The following is a 16,238-nucleotide window of genomic DNA, read 5'->3' as shown; positions in this document are numbered from 1 at the left end:
CTGTGAAACTCTCCATCGGAAGTGGTGTGTCGTCACTGACAGGTGCTGACGGCGGTGGGCGGGGCCACGGGGACTGCGGTGATAAACAAACTCACGCAGTGAATCGTCACAGACTCTGCAGCACTTTATCACGGGACTGAATCGAATCAGTGACTTTAACCCGGGTCACGGTCTGGACCTCATCTGGACACGAACCGGTCTGACCCGGTTCATGTGACTCGTTCACGTCCCCGCGGATAAAAGAGACAAACATGACGGAGCTGAGGAGGCGAGGAGGCGGAGGAGGAGACAGTCCCGAGAACATGAGCGACAATGTAAGGAAGCGAGGAGACAAGGACACACTAGGGCGAGGAGACGAGGTATGAGGCAAAGATGCTAAGAAGACGAGCGCGAGGAGGTAATGAGGAGACAACAACGAGGAGACAAGGGCATGAGGGCGAGCAAAGAAGGTGGGAGGCAAGGAGACAAGTGAGGATGTAAGGAGTTAAGGGGGAGGACTCGATGGTTGATAGAAGGACACGAGAGTGAGGAGACTAGTGGCGACAGAAAGACTCGAGAGTTTGGAGAAGGACACGAAGACGAGGAGGCAAGTGGTGATTGAAGGAGACAAGGGTCCATGTAAGGGGACACAAGTGCGGAGACGAGGGATCAAGAGTGGGGGGACAAGGGCTTAAAGAAGGAAGCAGGAGCGTCTTCAGAACTGGTTCTGCTGGTTCTTGTCAGACTGGATCAGCTAGTTAACCGTCAGTAAGCTAGGTAACCGTCTGTCAGCTAGTTAGCCTTCTCAGTCAGCTAGTTAACCGTCTCAGTCAGCTAGTTAACCGTCTCAGTTAGCTAGTTAACCGTCTCAGTCAGCTAGTTAACCGCCTCATTGAGCTAGTTAACCAACTCCGTCAGCTAGGTCACCGTGTCAGTCAGCTAGTTAACCGTGTCAGTCAGTTATCGATCATCTAACGTCTGTTACTGAGTTAGCCTCTCGGTTAGCCTCTCGTTAGCTTCAGTAATCCTTCGTAAACTCACCAACGTATTTAACGAAGCCACAAACACAGTGAAATGTTCGCTGTTGATTCGTGTGAAATAAATGAACACATCATAAACGGGAGATAATAAAGAAGTGATATTATACTATGTACACACACACACACACACACTCTCAATAACAGCGAATTAATTAAACACAACAAACATAAAACGTGTTAAAACCACAGTCAGAATTCCTTGAAAGTTTTGAAAATGGTCTTAAACAGACATGAGTAATTGAAAGTGTTTGAATTTTGTGCATAAAGAAATTCAGTTGATAATTAGACAAATCCCTTGTTTCTTACCACGCCACCTACTGTTTGATGTCCTGCATTGTTTAGACCAGACCTTTAGCAGGACAACTGAGGACAAACATACAAACGCACATTTGAACTTTGAATTTGAGGGAATTTGTCCTGGAAAGACCTGGAAAGTCCTTGAATCCGTTGTAACCATGTAGATTTAAATTACAACCTGTGAGAGTTGCTGGATTAAAGTCATTTGATTTTGTGATTATATTGATTTTAGTTCCAGATCAATGAAACGTGTGTGTGTGCGTGTGTGTGTGTAAGGAGGGTGATTCTGATGACAGGCTCAGTCTTCAGCCTGATCCAGATGCAGATCCAGATGTTGACATCGACTGTAAAGCAGACACTCCAGATGTTCCTCTGTCCACAGCTGACACTGACAACACTCCACAATGTCTGAACAAGGCTCTGGAGGGACTGCCACCAAGGTACACACACACACACACACACACACACACACACACACACACACACACACACACACACACAGGATCACTGAATGAAAACAGAGACTCAAAAGGAAACAGATTTTATTCACACAACAAAACACTTGTGTAATAAAATCTGTGTCAGTTTAAGTCTCTGATCTCTATGGCATATGTTCGCGTCTTTGTCTCACTGTTAGACAGACTTTTCCAACAGGAAACTGAAGTTTGTAAACCACTCACTCTCCCACACCAAAGTCCAAAGTTAACATCACAGCACACAAACAGGAGTTGTTGATCCACTGCTGCCTCCATCACTAACTTCAAATGTCGTATTTTGTCACTTCAGTGTTTGAAATCCTTTGTTCAGATTGACCTCGGTGACACAAAGTGAAGCATCTTTTCATTTTAGTCCATGTTGAATCTCTCAGGAGTAACTACTACAACTAAAAGACTATGTCAACATTTTCCATTGATATCAGAAGATTTATCCACTCAAGTGAATTCAAAAAGTTCCCTCTTAACGACACCTGACTGTAGGTTTATATTTTAGAAGAAGATGTAGGTGAAGCTCTGTGAAGACATGATGCTGCAAAGTGAAAGGGTTTTGATGCAGCGGTCCGAGACAGCCGCACATGAACAACTCGACTCATGGCTGTGGAGGGTGTGGCCAATGATTGACAGCCAGGCCACGCGACTTAAAGGCTCAGGGCAAAGGAAACGGCTCTGATTAAAGGCTAATCAGTAGTGGTGGTGGTGGTGGTGGGGGTTAGTGAGTGGGGGGTTAGTGAGTGAGTGAAAACTGAGGCCTTATCTTTTATCTCTTATCAGCCATTGAACGCAGGTCATGGTTTGTTAGTGAAACTATACGTGTGAATGAATGAATACGTTAAATGTGCTGTTTCTTTTTTCTCCACAGGTGGAAGAATTACTGGATCCGTGGTGTTTTGTCTTTAGCTATGATTTCAGGATTCTTCTTCATCATCTACCTGGGACCTATCACTCTGCTATTTGTCGTGAGTCACACACACACACAGACACACTACATGCTAACGGGTAACTGTTGCTAAGTGCTAGTACAGTTGAACTCAAACCGACATGTTGGCAGCTTACACAAGAACACACTTCTCATGTTTCCTGTTTCCTGTCACATGACTCAGGTCATGACCGTACAGATCAAGTGTTTCCACGAGATCATCACCATCGGATACAGAGTTTATCATTCCTACGAGCTGCCGTGGTTCAGGACTCTGAGCTGGTAAGAACAACACGTTACATACATGTTACATACATGTAAGAGCAACACGTGACATACATGTAAGAGCAACACGTTAAACATATAACATACATGTAAGAACAACACGTTACGTACATGTAAGAACAGCATGTTACATACATGTAAGAACAACACGTTACATACATGTAAGAACAACACGTTACATACATGTTACAGACATGTAAGAACTGCACGCTACATATGTGTTACATACATGTAAGAGCAACACGTTACATACATGAAAGAGCAACACGTTACATACATGAAAGAGCAACACGTTACATACATGAAAGAGCAACACGTTACGTACATGAAAGAGCAACACGTTATGTACATGTAAGAGCAACACGTTACGTACATGTAAGAGCAACACGTTACGTACATGTAAGAACAACACGTTACATACATGTTACATGTAAGAACAACACATTACATACATGTAAGAACAACACATTACATACATGTAAGAACAACACGATACATACATGTTACAGACGTGTAAGAACTGCACGCTACATATGTGTTACATACATGGAAGAACATACATGTTACATATGTGTTACATACATGGAAGAACATACATGTTACATACAAGTAAGAACAACACATTACATATATGTTACATACATGTAAGAACAGCACGTTGCATACATGTAAGAACAGCATGTTACATGCATGTAATAACCGCACCCTACATACATGTAATAACAGCATGTTACATACAGTGCCTTGTGAAAGTATCCGGCCCCTTTGAACTTTTCAACCTTTTGCCACAATTGAGGCTTCAAACATTAAGATATAAAATTGAAATTTTTTGTCAAGAATCAACAACAAGTGGGACACATTCGTGAAGTGGAACCAAATTCATTGGATAATTTAAACTTTTTTAACAAATAAAAAACTGAAAAGTGGGGCGTGCAATATTATTGGGCCCCCTTGCGTTAATACTTTGTAGCGCCACCTTTTGCTGCAATTACAGCTGCAAGTCGCTTGGGATATGTCTCTATCAGTTTTGCACATCGAGAGACTGGAATTCTTGCCCATTCTTCCTTGCAAAACAGCTCGAGCTCAGTGAGGTTGGATGGAGAGCGTTTGTGAACAGCAGTCTTCAGCTCTTTCCACAGATTCTCGATTGGATTCAGGTCTGGACTTTGACTGGGCCATTCTAACACCTGGATACGTTTATTTGTGAACCATTCCATTGTAGATTTGGCTTTATGTTTAGGATCATTGTCCTGTTGGAAGATAAATCTCCGTCCCAGTCTCAGGTCTTTTGCAGACTCCAACAGGTTTTCTTCCAGAATGGTCCTGTATTTGGCTCCATCCATCTTCCCATCAATTTTAACCATCTTCCCTGTCCCTGCTGAAGAAAAGCAGGCCCAAACCATGATGCTGCCGCCACCATGTTTGACAGTGGGGATGGTGTGTTCAGGGTGATGAGCTGTGTTGCTTTTACGCCAAACATATCGTTTTGCATTGTGGCCAAAAAGTTCAATTTTGGTTTCATCTGACCAGAGCACCTTCTTCCACATGTTCGATGTGTCTCCCAGGTGGCTTGTGGCAAACATTAAACAAGACCTTTTATGGATTTCTTTGAGAAATGGCTTTCTTCTTGCCACTCTTCCATAAAGGCCAGATTTGTGCAGTGTACGACTGATTGTTGTCCTATGGACAGACTCTCCCACCTCAGCTGTAGATCTCTGCAGTTCATCCAGAGTGATCATGGGCCTCTTGGCTGCATCTCTGATCAGTCTTCTCCTTGTTCGAGATGAAAGTTTGGAGGGACGGCCGGGTCTTGGTAGATTTGCAGTGGTCTGATACTCCTTCCATTTCAATATGATTGCTTGCACAGTGCTCCTTGCAATGTTTAAAGCTTGGGAAATCTTTTTGTATCCAAATCCAGCTTTAAACTTCTCCACAACAGTATCCCTGACCTGTCTGGTGTGTTCCTTGGTCTTCATGATGCTCTCTGCGCTTTAAACAGAATCCTGAGACTATCACAGAGCAGGTGCATTTATACAGAGACCTGATTACACACAGGTGGATTCTATTTATCATCATCATCAGTCATTTAGGACAACATTGGATCATTCAGAGATCCTCACTGAACTTCTGGAGTGAGTTTGCTGCACTGAAAGTAAAGGGGCCGAATAATATTGCACGCCCCACTTTTCAGTTTTTTATTTGTTGAAAAAGTATAAATTATCCAATGAATTTCGTTCCACTTCACGATTGTGTCCCACTTGTTGTTGATTCTTGACAAAAAATGTAAATTTTTATAACTTTATGTTTGAAGCCTCAAATGTGGCAAAAGGTTGAAAAGTTCAAGGGGGCCGGATACTTTCACAAGGCACTGTACATGGAAGAACAACACGTTGCATACATGGAAGAGCAACACCATAAATTCTAGTGTTTTTAACATGACACATATACACACACATGCACACACACACACACACACACACACACACACACACACACACACACACACACACACACACACACACACACACACACACACACACACACACACACACACACAGCAATCAGGAGCAAAGATCACTGCCATGTTGCAGAGAAGTGAAACCTTTCCCCTTTTACAAAGTACACTCACTCATACACAAACATACACACATACTCATTCACAGTGTGGGGACATTTAAGTAACTCCCTCTCTTTGTGTGTGTGTGTGTGTGTGTTCAGGTACTTCCTGGTCTGCGTTAACTACTTCTTCTATGGTGAAACGTTAGCTGATTACTTTGGCGCTTTGGTTCAGAGGGAGGAGCCTCTGCAGTTCCTGGCTCGTTATCACCGCTTCATCTCATTTGCTCTTTACCTCGCAGGTGATCATGTGACCTCTGTACCTGAGAGAGAAAACACTCACTCACTCACACACACACACACACACGTTACTCTACGTGTGTCTGTGTGGTTGTTGTTTTATATATTTATGATCCAGTTGTTGTTGTTGTTGATGTTGATGTTGATGTAAACACCTGACAGCATGTTGTGATGTCGTCTCTTCACAGGTTTCTGCATGTTTGTGCTGAGTTTAGTCAAGAAACATTATCGCCTGCAGTTTTATATGGTGTGTATCAAGTAACCTTACTCCTCCTCTTTGTCCTCCTGTTCCTGAATGTTGCTCCTCCTATTTGTCCTCCTGCTGCTGCTGCTCCTCCTCTTTGTCCTCTTGCTTCTGATGTTGCTCCTCCTCTTTGTCCTGCTGCTGCTTCTGTTGCTCCTCCTCTTTGTCCTCCTGCTTCAGCTCCTCCTCCTCCACTAATAAAAATGGCGTCAGGGTTCCTGATTTATTTTTCACATAGAGAAGTTGACAGTGGGCCACACGGTTGGTGTAGTGGTTAGCACTCTTGCCTCTGCAGCAAGAAGACCCAGGTTTGAGCACCGTTTGGAACAAGGGCCTTTCTGCATGGAGTCTCTGCATGATCTCTGGCTTCCTCCCACAGTCCAAAAACATGCAATATGGGATTAGGCCAAATTGGACACTCTAAATTGACCGTAGGTGTGAGAGTGAAAGTTAATGGTTGAAGGGAGAAGGAAAAGTTGACAGTCGTCACCTGTAACCAGGCTCCTATAGGCTGACAGCAGCTGTAGATCATTGATGTGTCTCACTGATGCAGTGCACCCTCCACCGACCAAGTAAAGGTACAGTTCTCACTCTTAAACACAAGCATGAACCCGACTTTACCATTCCAAACTGAGCACGTCACGTGTTTCGTAGTAACGTCACGTGTCCCACACTTGTCTCTAGCTAGTCTCACACTCGTCTCACGCTCGTCTCTGGCTGTTGTTGACATGTTTTCTGTCCGTTGGCTCAGGTCTGTCTGCTCCCCTCTCTCTGTCTGTCTGTCTCTCTGTCTGTCTCTCCGTCTCTGTGATGTCACAGGGCGTGGCCACATTCCAGTTCAGTGACTCTGTTGCTGTTTGTGTTTGTCTTCATTCCAGTTTGCTTGGACTCATGTGACGCTGTTGATTGTAGTGACTCAGTCGCACCTTGTCATACAGAACCTGTTTGAAGGGATGATCTGGTAAGAAGACGCAGTGGTGGCCGTGTGTGTGTGTGGTGTGTGTGTGTGTGCGTGTGTGTGTGTAGTTGTGTGGTGTGTGTGTGACAATAAAGTGAATCCACATATCAAAAGTCACATGTAACATGTTTCACAGTAACATCACAGGGTTCTAACATTATGTTTTACAGTAACGTCACGTGGTTCTTACGTCACGTTTCGCAGTAATGTTACATGTTTCGCAGTAATGTTAACGTCATGTTTTATAATAACGCCACAAGTTTCGCAGTAACGCCACAAGTTTCGCAGTAACGCCACAAGTTTCGCAGTAACGCCACAAGTTTCGCAGTAACGTCACGTTTTACGTCACACGTTTTGCAGTAACGTCACATGGTTCTAACGTCACATTTGCAGTAATGTTACATGTTTTGCAGTAACGTCACATGTTTTGCAGTAACATCACACGTTTTATAATAACGTCACGTTTTACCTCACAAGTTTTGCAGTAATGTCACCTTACGCGTCACATGTTTCACAGTAACATCACATGTATGTGACATGTTTTCCAGTGTGATTGATGTTGTTACGTTTCAGGTTCATCGTCCCGATCTCCATCGTCATCTGTAACGACATCTTTGCATATCTGTTTGGATTCTTCTTTGGGAGGACGCCACTCATCAAGGTAAACAAACAAACACGACGTCACACGATCGTCAAATGTGCTCAGGTGTTGTCATGACGACACGTGTCACATGACCTCTGTCTCTGCAGCTGTCTCCTAAGAAGACGTGGGAAGGATTCATCGGTGGTTTCTTCTCCACCGTGGTGTTCGGCTTCATCGTGAGTCACATGATCACAGTGCTGTTATTATTTAATGTCCAGTGAACAACAGCATCTGACCTCTGACCTTTGACCTGTTGCAGCTGGCCTACCTGCTCTCTCACTTCCAGTACTTTGTATGTCCGGTCGGTTTCAACAGTGAAACCAACAGATTCACAGTCGAGTGTGAACCGTCAGAAATCTTTGAGCTACAGACGTACACACTTCCTGCTGTCGTCCAGAACATACTGACCTGGGTATACGCACGCACGCACACACACGCAGACACACACACAGAATATGTAACATGTTCTAAAACATACAGAAATTGTTTTTTTTTCTTAAATGATTCCTTGTGTTTGTTTTTCAGAAAACAGTGAAGCTGTTTCCGTTCCAGATCCACAGCGTTTTCCTCTCGTCCTTCGCGTCTCTCATTGGACCGTTTGGCGGATTCTTTGCCAGCGGCTTCAAACGAGCTTTTAAAATCAAAGTAGGAAACGTTTCTCTTGTTTGTTTGTGTAGACACTTCACCACCCTGTGAATAGAGGTCACCTGGAGCTAATGCTAAGCTAACTACTCACCTGTGGCTAATGATAAGCTAACCACTCCCATGGAGCTAAAGCTAAAGTAACCACTCTCCTGGAGCTAATGCTAAGCGAACTATTCTCCTGGAGCTAATGCTAAGCTAATGACTCTCCTGGAGCTAATGCTAAGCTAACTAATCTCCTGGAGCTGTCTATTTATCTTACGCACGTTCTGACGTTCTCACATTCCCCTCTCTGTCTCTCAGGACTTTGCGAGCACCATCCCGGGTCACGGTGGTATCATGGACCGGTTTGACTGTCAGTACCTGATGGCAACGTTTGTTCATGTTTACATCACCAGCTTCATCAGGTGAGAACATGAGTCACTGTGTCATCAATAACATGATCAATAACATGTTCTACTGTTTATCATCAATTATGACAAACTCAATGATTAACTCGTGATTAATCATCAAATTCAGCATAAATGTCACTTAAAGGGACATTGAGAATTTTTTGTAATATTCCTATCTTTGTGTGCGTGTGCGTGCGTGTGTGTTCAGAGGTCCAAACCCCAGTAAAGTTCTGCAGCAGCTGTTGATGCTTCAGCCTGAACAACAGCTCAGTATTTTCCACACTCTGCACAACCAACTGAGAGAGAGAGGTCTGCTGCCCCCTGCTGACTGAACCAGAAACTGACTCTGTGTCTCTGTGTCTCTGTGTGTGTGTGTGTGTGCGTGTGTGAGAGAGGACTAAACCTGACGTATAAAAAAACAAAAACAAATATGGACTGAGACATAAACCGTCTTCATCTACTTCATCATCCTCACTGACTGTAAACAATGTTCAGTTTGTAGAATCTGACGCTGAAGATGAAACGTCTTCTGACACAAACTGACCTTAAAGCACACACTCTGTCTCTGTCTGTCTGTGTCTCTGTCTGTCTGTCTGTCTGTGTCTCTCTGTGATGATGGACGAGCGGTTTCCTCTGGAACAATGTTGCACTGACTCTTTATATCATAAGCTTTTACCAGCATCGACTGTAGGACACTGAAGGGTCGCACACTATAGGACACTTGTGTTGGACACTGAGGACACTTGTGTCAGACTCTTTAGGACACTTAAGTTTTGAACACTTAAAAACACTGGTGTTGGACATCTAGGACACTTGTGTCAGACACTGGTGTTGGACATCTAGGACACTAGTGTTGGTGTTTATTTTTTTCGCTCTTTCATGAAGTTAAAGAAGAAATCTCGTAGCTTGTTCGCAGTTAGTTTGCGAAAAACGCGCAGCTTTGTAGTTTAACACGACAGAGCGTCGTCATGGAAACACTCTGCTCTCACGTACTGTATATAGATACATATACATATATAGATATATATAGATATATATAGATAGATAGATTTAAAATACTCTGATGAGAAACATCAGCATGAACAAACTGCTGCTTATTGTCTGAAGATTTAAAGGAACAGTTCAACATTTATGATGAGGACATATGTAATGAAGTCGCATGTTCTCGTCTTCCTGCTTCAAATCAACTGTCATTTTTTTTTTAAATGTAATGAATTTTAATGTTATATTTCAAAGGAAAAAAAAATGAAATGAAAATATGATTTCATGAAACTTCAGAAAAGTGATGAATCAGCAGGGGGCGTGGTTTTTAAAATGTTTAGTGAAATGTTGAACTGTTCCTTTAACAGAGACTGTGCTTCCTGCTTTAATGATTTAAACAGTGACTGTAGAGCTAGAGGGGGCGGGGCTAAACTCACTGTTTATCCACCACGAATGTAGTTTACAATCTGACGTGTTCACGACGACTACAACAACACGTCAACGGTATGATTTATGTTTGTGTGTATGATGTAAACGTACACACACACACACATACAGTCATATACAACTGTACTGTATTTATACACACACATACATGCACACACACACACACACACACACTCTCACATATACACACACACAGGTTTGTCAGCAATATCTTCTTCTGACGCAGGTGAAAAAATAATTTTAATGACTTAACTGACGAGTCGTGGTCACATGACAAGGTTCTCTGATGAATGTTTACCAAAGTTCCTGAATGATTCCGTCTGTTAGTAAAAATTGTCCCCGCCTACTTCCTGTGACATCATCCCCTCGATACACACACGCTCAGTGAACAGGATGAACCTGGTCGTCGTCACGACGACACAGACTAAGAACAGGAGACACCGCAGCGTGTCACAGGAATCAATAATCAATAATCGCTTTATTGAAACGCATTGAAAAAGTTTACATCGTTATGGTTTTAGAATCTTTTTTTTTTTTATCCTTTTTTTCTGGGAATTATTTAAATTCAAATGTTTAATGAAAAGTTCAAAGTAAGAAACAGTTAATTGATGTTAAATCTTCCAGATTAAAGACGAGATTTAAGACAACAGAAGCAGAGTTTCATAAAGTCGTTACTTTATAAAGTTACTTTATAACTTTAACAATGATAATACTAATAATATAAGAAGTTTGTGTCTTTGTGTTGTCACGCTGCAGAATTTAAATCATATTTAATAATAATAATTTATGTTTTATTTTGAAATACCTGCTGCTTTGTGTATATTTCGTTTTGGTTTGAGGAGAAAATGTTTTTTAATGTTTGTTTGTTTTTTTTGATCATATTTAAGACCATAGACAGGAAGTGATGTCATGTGTTTTGGGGAAACAGAAGTTGTTTACTGTTCATAGGTGAATAAAGTTTTTTTCTTTAAAATGTTTGTGCTTCAACTTTTTCAAAAATATTTCTCAACAATGGAAACGTTAAAGGAACAATCTCACATTTATTCACAGGTCGCGATGACGTCATCAACAAAATACAAAACAGACACAGAAGCTTTGATGATAGTAAACAAACGACTGCTTTTTCATTTTGATACAAATATGAACAGAATATTGACAATTTACGACAATATTTTTTTTTTTTAAAAGAAAAAAGTTTGAACAAAACTGATATAAATTAAAAACAACACATTCATGTTCATGTCATCACAGAGTTAACAGTTAAAAGACTTGGTTAACAGAGTTAGTTAACACACACACACACGGTAACTGTGACACATCTAATGTTATATTCCGGAAAATAGTGCAAAGTTAAATGACATAAATGTCTAAAGTTCAAAGTGCTCCAAGGGTCAACTCAACCATAGACAGAGGTCAAAGGTCAGAGAGGAGACTGCCCTCATTGTGTCTCCTTTATTTAACTTTTCTGAATCTTCATTTCGATGTTTTTCTTTGATTTTAGTTTTATTTTGTTGTCGCTCTCCTTGTCCAGTTTATGTCCTATTTTATTTTGTTTTCCTCCCTGTGTTGTTACAGTTCCTGTTTTATTTTGTAGTGTTGTTTCATTATCTGCTACTTCCTCCTCTCTATTCATCATCAAACGTTTTACTTTCTGGACATCGTAACGTGTAGCAGCTGCTACATGAAGCTAACGGTGAAAACGTTGGCTCTGTGTCGCCCCCTTCAGGACGAAGGTGTTAAAGGTGTCAAACTTTGTTGCTGTTTATCTTGCAAAATGCGACGATGGTTGCAAATCAAAAGTAGCATTAGCCTAGCATTAGCCTAGCATTAGCCTAGCATTAGCTGTTTACATTGACGTCGTGTTCGCGATTTTTAAACGCGGCGTGTTTAACGTTGTGGTGAGGGCAACAATGAAGTGTTGAACGGCACGGTGTCCTCGACCACGTCGTCGTCCTCCTCGATGGCAGCCTGTGGACCGAGTCTCTCTGGACAGAAGACGTGGCGTAGGACGGCGAGTCCGAGACGCACCAACAGCCTCAGGACGAGAAAGGCCAAAGGAACCGTGATCTCCATCAGGTGGAAGATGGAGGCACTGAATTTAGTGAGAAAACACGTGAGGACAAACGTCGTCAAAGCTACGCACGGATACAGAGCTAGCTTAGCGAGCATGTAGACGTGCTCGCGGCCGCCGTGTCGCACGTGAGCGTGAAGCGTTTCTCGCTGATTGAACAGAGCGACCACGAAGATGGTCAGCTGAAAAATCCCGGCGAAGAAAACGATCACGCAGCTGATCTGGACGGCTTCCAGTTCGTTGCGCGAGTTGCGCGGGAACTCGTGCGTTAGCTGGTAGGCTAACGGCAAACCTCCGACAAACGCCAGCGAGAAGGTGTTAAACAAACCCATGAGACGCGTCGCCTTGGTGACGTGGAGGAAGAGCGAGTGGTGGACGAACCACAGGAGGCCGACGGTGGCGAAGGAACCGAAGTAGGCGAGATATTCTGGACCGTTGACCTGCAGGGCGGCGACAAGACTCCCGCCAAACTTCTTCTTCACCGTGGTCGGGTCTGGAACGTTGTCCTCGCTGAAACAAATAAAACGTCGTCCAAATTATTTCATGAACTTGAACCACACGAATGTTCCAGGAAAAGACGTTCACCAGATGTCGAGGATGAGAAGCGTCGCTACGATGGCGTAAACGCCGTCACTGAACGCCTCCACGCGCTCTTTACTCAGAGCTTCATTGGGCAGGAAGGTGTAGAACATCATGTCGTCCGGAGACTCGTCCACGTGACCTGGAAAAAACACATTGAATGATTGTAATTAAAGGCGCCATATGTAAGAATGTGGCCAAAAACAGTTACTACATTCAAATTCAAAATACAGAGGTACTTAAGGTTTCGTTTTCTGACGTAACTGGCAACCCGTGGGTTGCTCGGCAGCTGAGACTCTACTGACTGCAATGATTGGTAGACGGCGGTAGGTGGCGCCACATGCCAAAACATGATTTCAAAATATTTTTTTTAATGCAAATATTTTGTCTGTACTGTTGTTGTTGGTGAGTTCAGTTTGTTATATGAACATTATTCCTGAGTCTCTGTGACATATTAGGAGGATTTTATGGCCAGTTGATTTATTTATTACATAATGCACCTTTAACAATAATAATAATAAAATCATCATCATCAATGACTGAACTCACCGATGGCTTTGCTGCGACACCACTTCAAACCCTGAGAGATGTACGGCAAGAAGATGATGATGGCCAACAACACGTACGACTGAAAACAGAAGGAAGGTGAAAGATTTGTTTGTTTAGTGAAGAAGAAGAAGAAGATGGAGAAGAGGAGGAAGAGGAGACAAACCAGCTGGAAGAAGACGAAGGAGACGACGCTGGCGAAGAAGCACATGATGGGAACTCTCATGATGACTTTGAGGATGTGATGTTTGTAGAAGTTGCGATTCTCCGACATCTGGATGTGTTCGTGGAGCAGAACGGGACGACTGAAGGCGTACAACACGATCGCCGACTGCACAAACCAGACACACGACACCTCATCAGTGACACACTGAGACACAGTGGACAGGAGTGTAAATGTGAATGTGTCGACGGTCAGTTTCACCTGAACGAGTCCAACGATCATCACCGAACCACAGAAGAGGAGGAGCCCCAGACCATTGTCAGGGAAAGAGGCCATTAAAGAGAACTGAGAGAGAGAGAGAGAGCACCATCATCATCATCATCATCATCAGGAACATGGAGGTTGCTGTTGTTGTTTTGATCATGTGACTCAGACTCACTGTGTACGGCAGGAAGGTGATGATCATCATACAAGCCTGAAAACAAACAAGGTTTACTGTCATTTTCAGTGTTTACTTTCTCTGTGTCACCTTTAACCTCTGACCTCAGGCTCTGCAGGTGTGTTTTCCTCCTGAGCAGCAGGGGGCGTATGTTGTATGTTGTGAGTCATAAGTTCTGAATCATGAGTCAGCTGATAACATACATAGCATAACATAGCAACACTGGGACTTCATCTGTGCCTCCTGTTACTTCCTGTTTTATCTAAATTGACTTCCTGTCTTTGTTTACTTTCTCTGCCCTGATGTGATGGCTCCTCCCCCTACGCTTTTAAACTCCACCTTCTTCAAAGATATTATGTTTCTAACTTGTTTTTTATTTATTTTTTAATCTTTTTTATTTTAGTTATTAAAAGTGCTGACGTGAGAACTTACGAGGTTGAGTAAGGCGAGACAGTCGTCGATGTGAACGATGACCTGAAACAACCTGAGACAAGAGAAACCGATCAGTGATCAATAAAGCTGATGGGTGAGTGAGTGAGTGAGTGAGTGAGTGAGTGAGTGAGTGAGTGAGTGAATGAATGAGTGAGTGAGCGAGTGAGTGAGCGACCTGATGTGGGCGGCCCAGGCCACAGTCACGATGAGAAACGTCATTAAATAAACTGCGATTTTTGTCGTTAACAGAAGCTGAAAACTTTGTCTTAACTCCTGAAGAACAACAAAAGAAAAATAATAGGTATTACATTGTCATTGTCAAACAACAACAACAACAACAACAACAACACACAGGTTTATATTTGATAATAAAAATGATCATTATTATGAACAGAGTGCGACGTCGTCCCGTTACCTCGTCATCCTCCATCTTTGTGTGAGCCACAGGTAAAATCTGCAAAAAACAAACAGGTGACGTCACCTGACTGTGAGACAGGTGGAGGGGGAGGGGGCGTGGCTTCAACTGTGACCTCACCATGACCGTAGCGATGATAGAGATGAGCGCGTCACTGTAGTTCAACAGTCTGTGGGAGGAGCTACAGGGGCCCCGCCCACCACCTGCCGGACTGACGGAAGGGGAGGAGCCTGCGAGGCTGCGCGTACTTTTCTCCATGTCGTCCTCCACCTGCTGCTCTATGACGTCACTGTCCTCGCGGCCATCCATCATCGTGGACGAGGAAGAGGCGGGAAAACCGCAGAGAGCTCGAACCCGCGGACCCACAGCAGACTCCCGCGAACGTCACAGGGAGGACCAGTGTGTTTACAAACAGCAGAGGATCAGCTGACGGCGGAACAGGAAACAGATGCCCGCTTCCTGTTCTCTACAAAGATCGTGTTTGGAGTCAGAGCAGCCTATGTGTTTGTTTTAAGTGATAGTTAAACTATCACAAAAGTCTAATAAACAGATAAACAACCATAAAAATATAGCGTATTATAATAATTTATGAAATATTTATTTATAAAACATCTGTGATTAGTGTTGTTGTTTTTATTTGATTTAGTTTTACCTGGAAGAAAATACTTGACTTTTCTTTTTCTTTTGGTTCTCAGAAACAGAGACGGAGTGAGACATCTTCACATCTTCTGATTCGACTTAGATCAAGTGATTCCTCAATGATGCCACTAGAGGGCGGTGCTGCCCTGTCATCATTTGCTGTCATGGTGAGAACACACACACGCGTGCATACACACACACACACGCACGCACACACACACCTAATCCCCTGTGAACAGCTGATCAGAACCACGTGATTAAGTTGCTGGTTCCAGTGTAGTCAAGAATGTGATTATATAACATCTTTGTTATATAATATATATATTATATCTTATTTGGGGTGTGTCCACACTGTGTGTGTGTGTGTGTGTGTGTGTGTGTGTGTGTGTGTGTGTGTGTGTGTGTGTGTGTGTGTGTGTGTGTGTGTGTGTGTGTGTGTGTGTTCTTGTACTTGCGGCATACTGAGGACCAGTGAGGGTTTTTAACCAACAAAGTGAGGTAATTTTTACGGAGTGAGGACATTTTGGCCGGTCCTCACTTTGTTTTCATTGAAATCACTTCCTTAGGTTGCTATAACATGCTATACTCAATTTGTCAAAAATTTAAATTTTGGACGACTTTTTCTCAAATTTTGGACCATAATTTTTTTCAAATTTTGGACCAAATTTTTTTTTTCAAATTTTGGACCAAATTTTTTTTTTCAAATTTTGGACCAAATTTTTTTTTTCAAATTTTGGATCAATTTTTTTTTTCACATATTGGACCAAAATGTTATTT

At 42.7% G+C, this 16,238-nt stretch overlaps 2 protein-coding genes across 2 annotated transcripts; one reads left to right on the top strand and one right to left on the bottom strand.

The window, feature by feature from the left end:
- Positions 1-119: 119 nt before the first annotated feature.
- On the top strand, positions 120-11,062 carry cds1 (CDP-diacylglycerol synthase (phosphatidate cytidylyltransferase) 1). The gene is made up of 13 exons (XM_083905358.1): positions 120-314; positions 1,593-1,756; positions 2,673-2,769; positions 2,914-3,011; positions 5,733-5,872; positions 6,059-6,117; positions 6,993-7,075; positions 7,646-7,733; positions 7,823-7,891; positions 7,975-8,127; positions 8,241-8,360; positions 8,661-8,764; positions 8,958-11,062. The coding sequence occupies exons 1-13, from the start codon at positions 252-254 to the stop codon at positions 9,079-9,081; spliced, it is 1,362 nt and encodes a 453-aa protein (XP_083761484.1). The 5' UTR covers positions 120-251; the 3' UTR covers positions 9,082-11,062.
- Positions 11,063-11,224: 162 nt separating this feature from the next.
- On the bottom strand, positions 11,225-15,225 carry tmem175 (transmembrane protein 175). The gene is made up of 10 exons (XM_083904762.1): positions 14,943-15,225; positions 14,823-14,861; positions 14,583-14,680; positions 14,408-14,459; positions 13,976-14,011; positions 13,798-13,881; positions 13,540-13,704; positions 13,377-13,455; positions 12,834-12,969; positions 11,225-12,758 (listed from the first exon to the last, which is right to left on the bottom strand). Exons 1-10 carry the CDS (start codon positions 15,132-15,134, stop codon positions 12,065-12,067), a joined length of 1,575 nt encoding a protein of 524 aa, XP_083760888.1. The 5' UTR covers positions 15,135-15,225; the 3' UTR covers positions 11,225-12,064.
- Between the last annotated feature and the right edge of the window lie 1,013 nt (positions 15,226-16,238).

This window comes from Microchirus variegatus, assembly GCF_963457635.1.
Source record: "Microchirus variegatus genome assembly, chromosome: 18".
NCBI classification, from domain to species: domain Eukaryota; kingdom Metazoa; phylum Chordata; class Actinopteri; order Pleuronectiformes; family Soleidae; genus Microchirus; species Microchirus variegatus.
The sequence above is the reverse complement of the archived record's forward strand: the minus strand, read 5'-3'. Positions and strand labels throughout refer to the sequence as shown.

Coding starts and splice junctions, on each gene's coding strand:
- cds1 (XM_083905358.1), top strand. CDS start 252: ATGACGGAGCTGAGGAGGCGAGGAGGCGGAGGAGGAGACAGTCCCGAG. Junction 7,076..7,645: donor CTGTTTGAAGGGATGATCTG/GTAAGAAGACGC, acceptor GTTACGTTTCAG/GTTCATCGTCCCGATCTCCA. Junction 7,734..7,822: donor GGAGGACGCCACTCATCAAG/GTAAACAAACAA, acceptor CTGTCTCTGCAG/CTGTCTCCTAAGAAGACGTG.
- tmem175 (XM_083904762.1), bottom strand. CDS start 15,134: ATGATGGATGGCCGCGAGGACAGTGACGTCATAGAGCAGCAGGTGGAG. Junction 13,456..13,539: donor CCTTCGTCTTCTTCCAGCTG/GTTTGTCTCCTC, acceptor TTCTGTTTTCAG/TCGTACGTGTTGTTGGCCAT. Junction 12,759..12,833: donor CTTCTCATCCTCGACATCTG/GTGAACGTCTTT, acceptor TATTTGTTTCAG/CGAGGACAACGTTCCAGACC.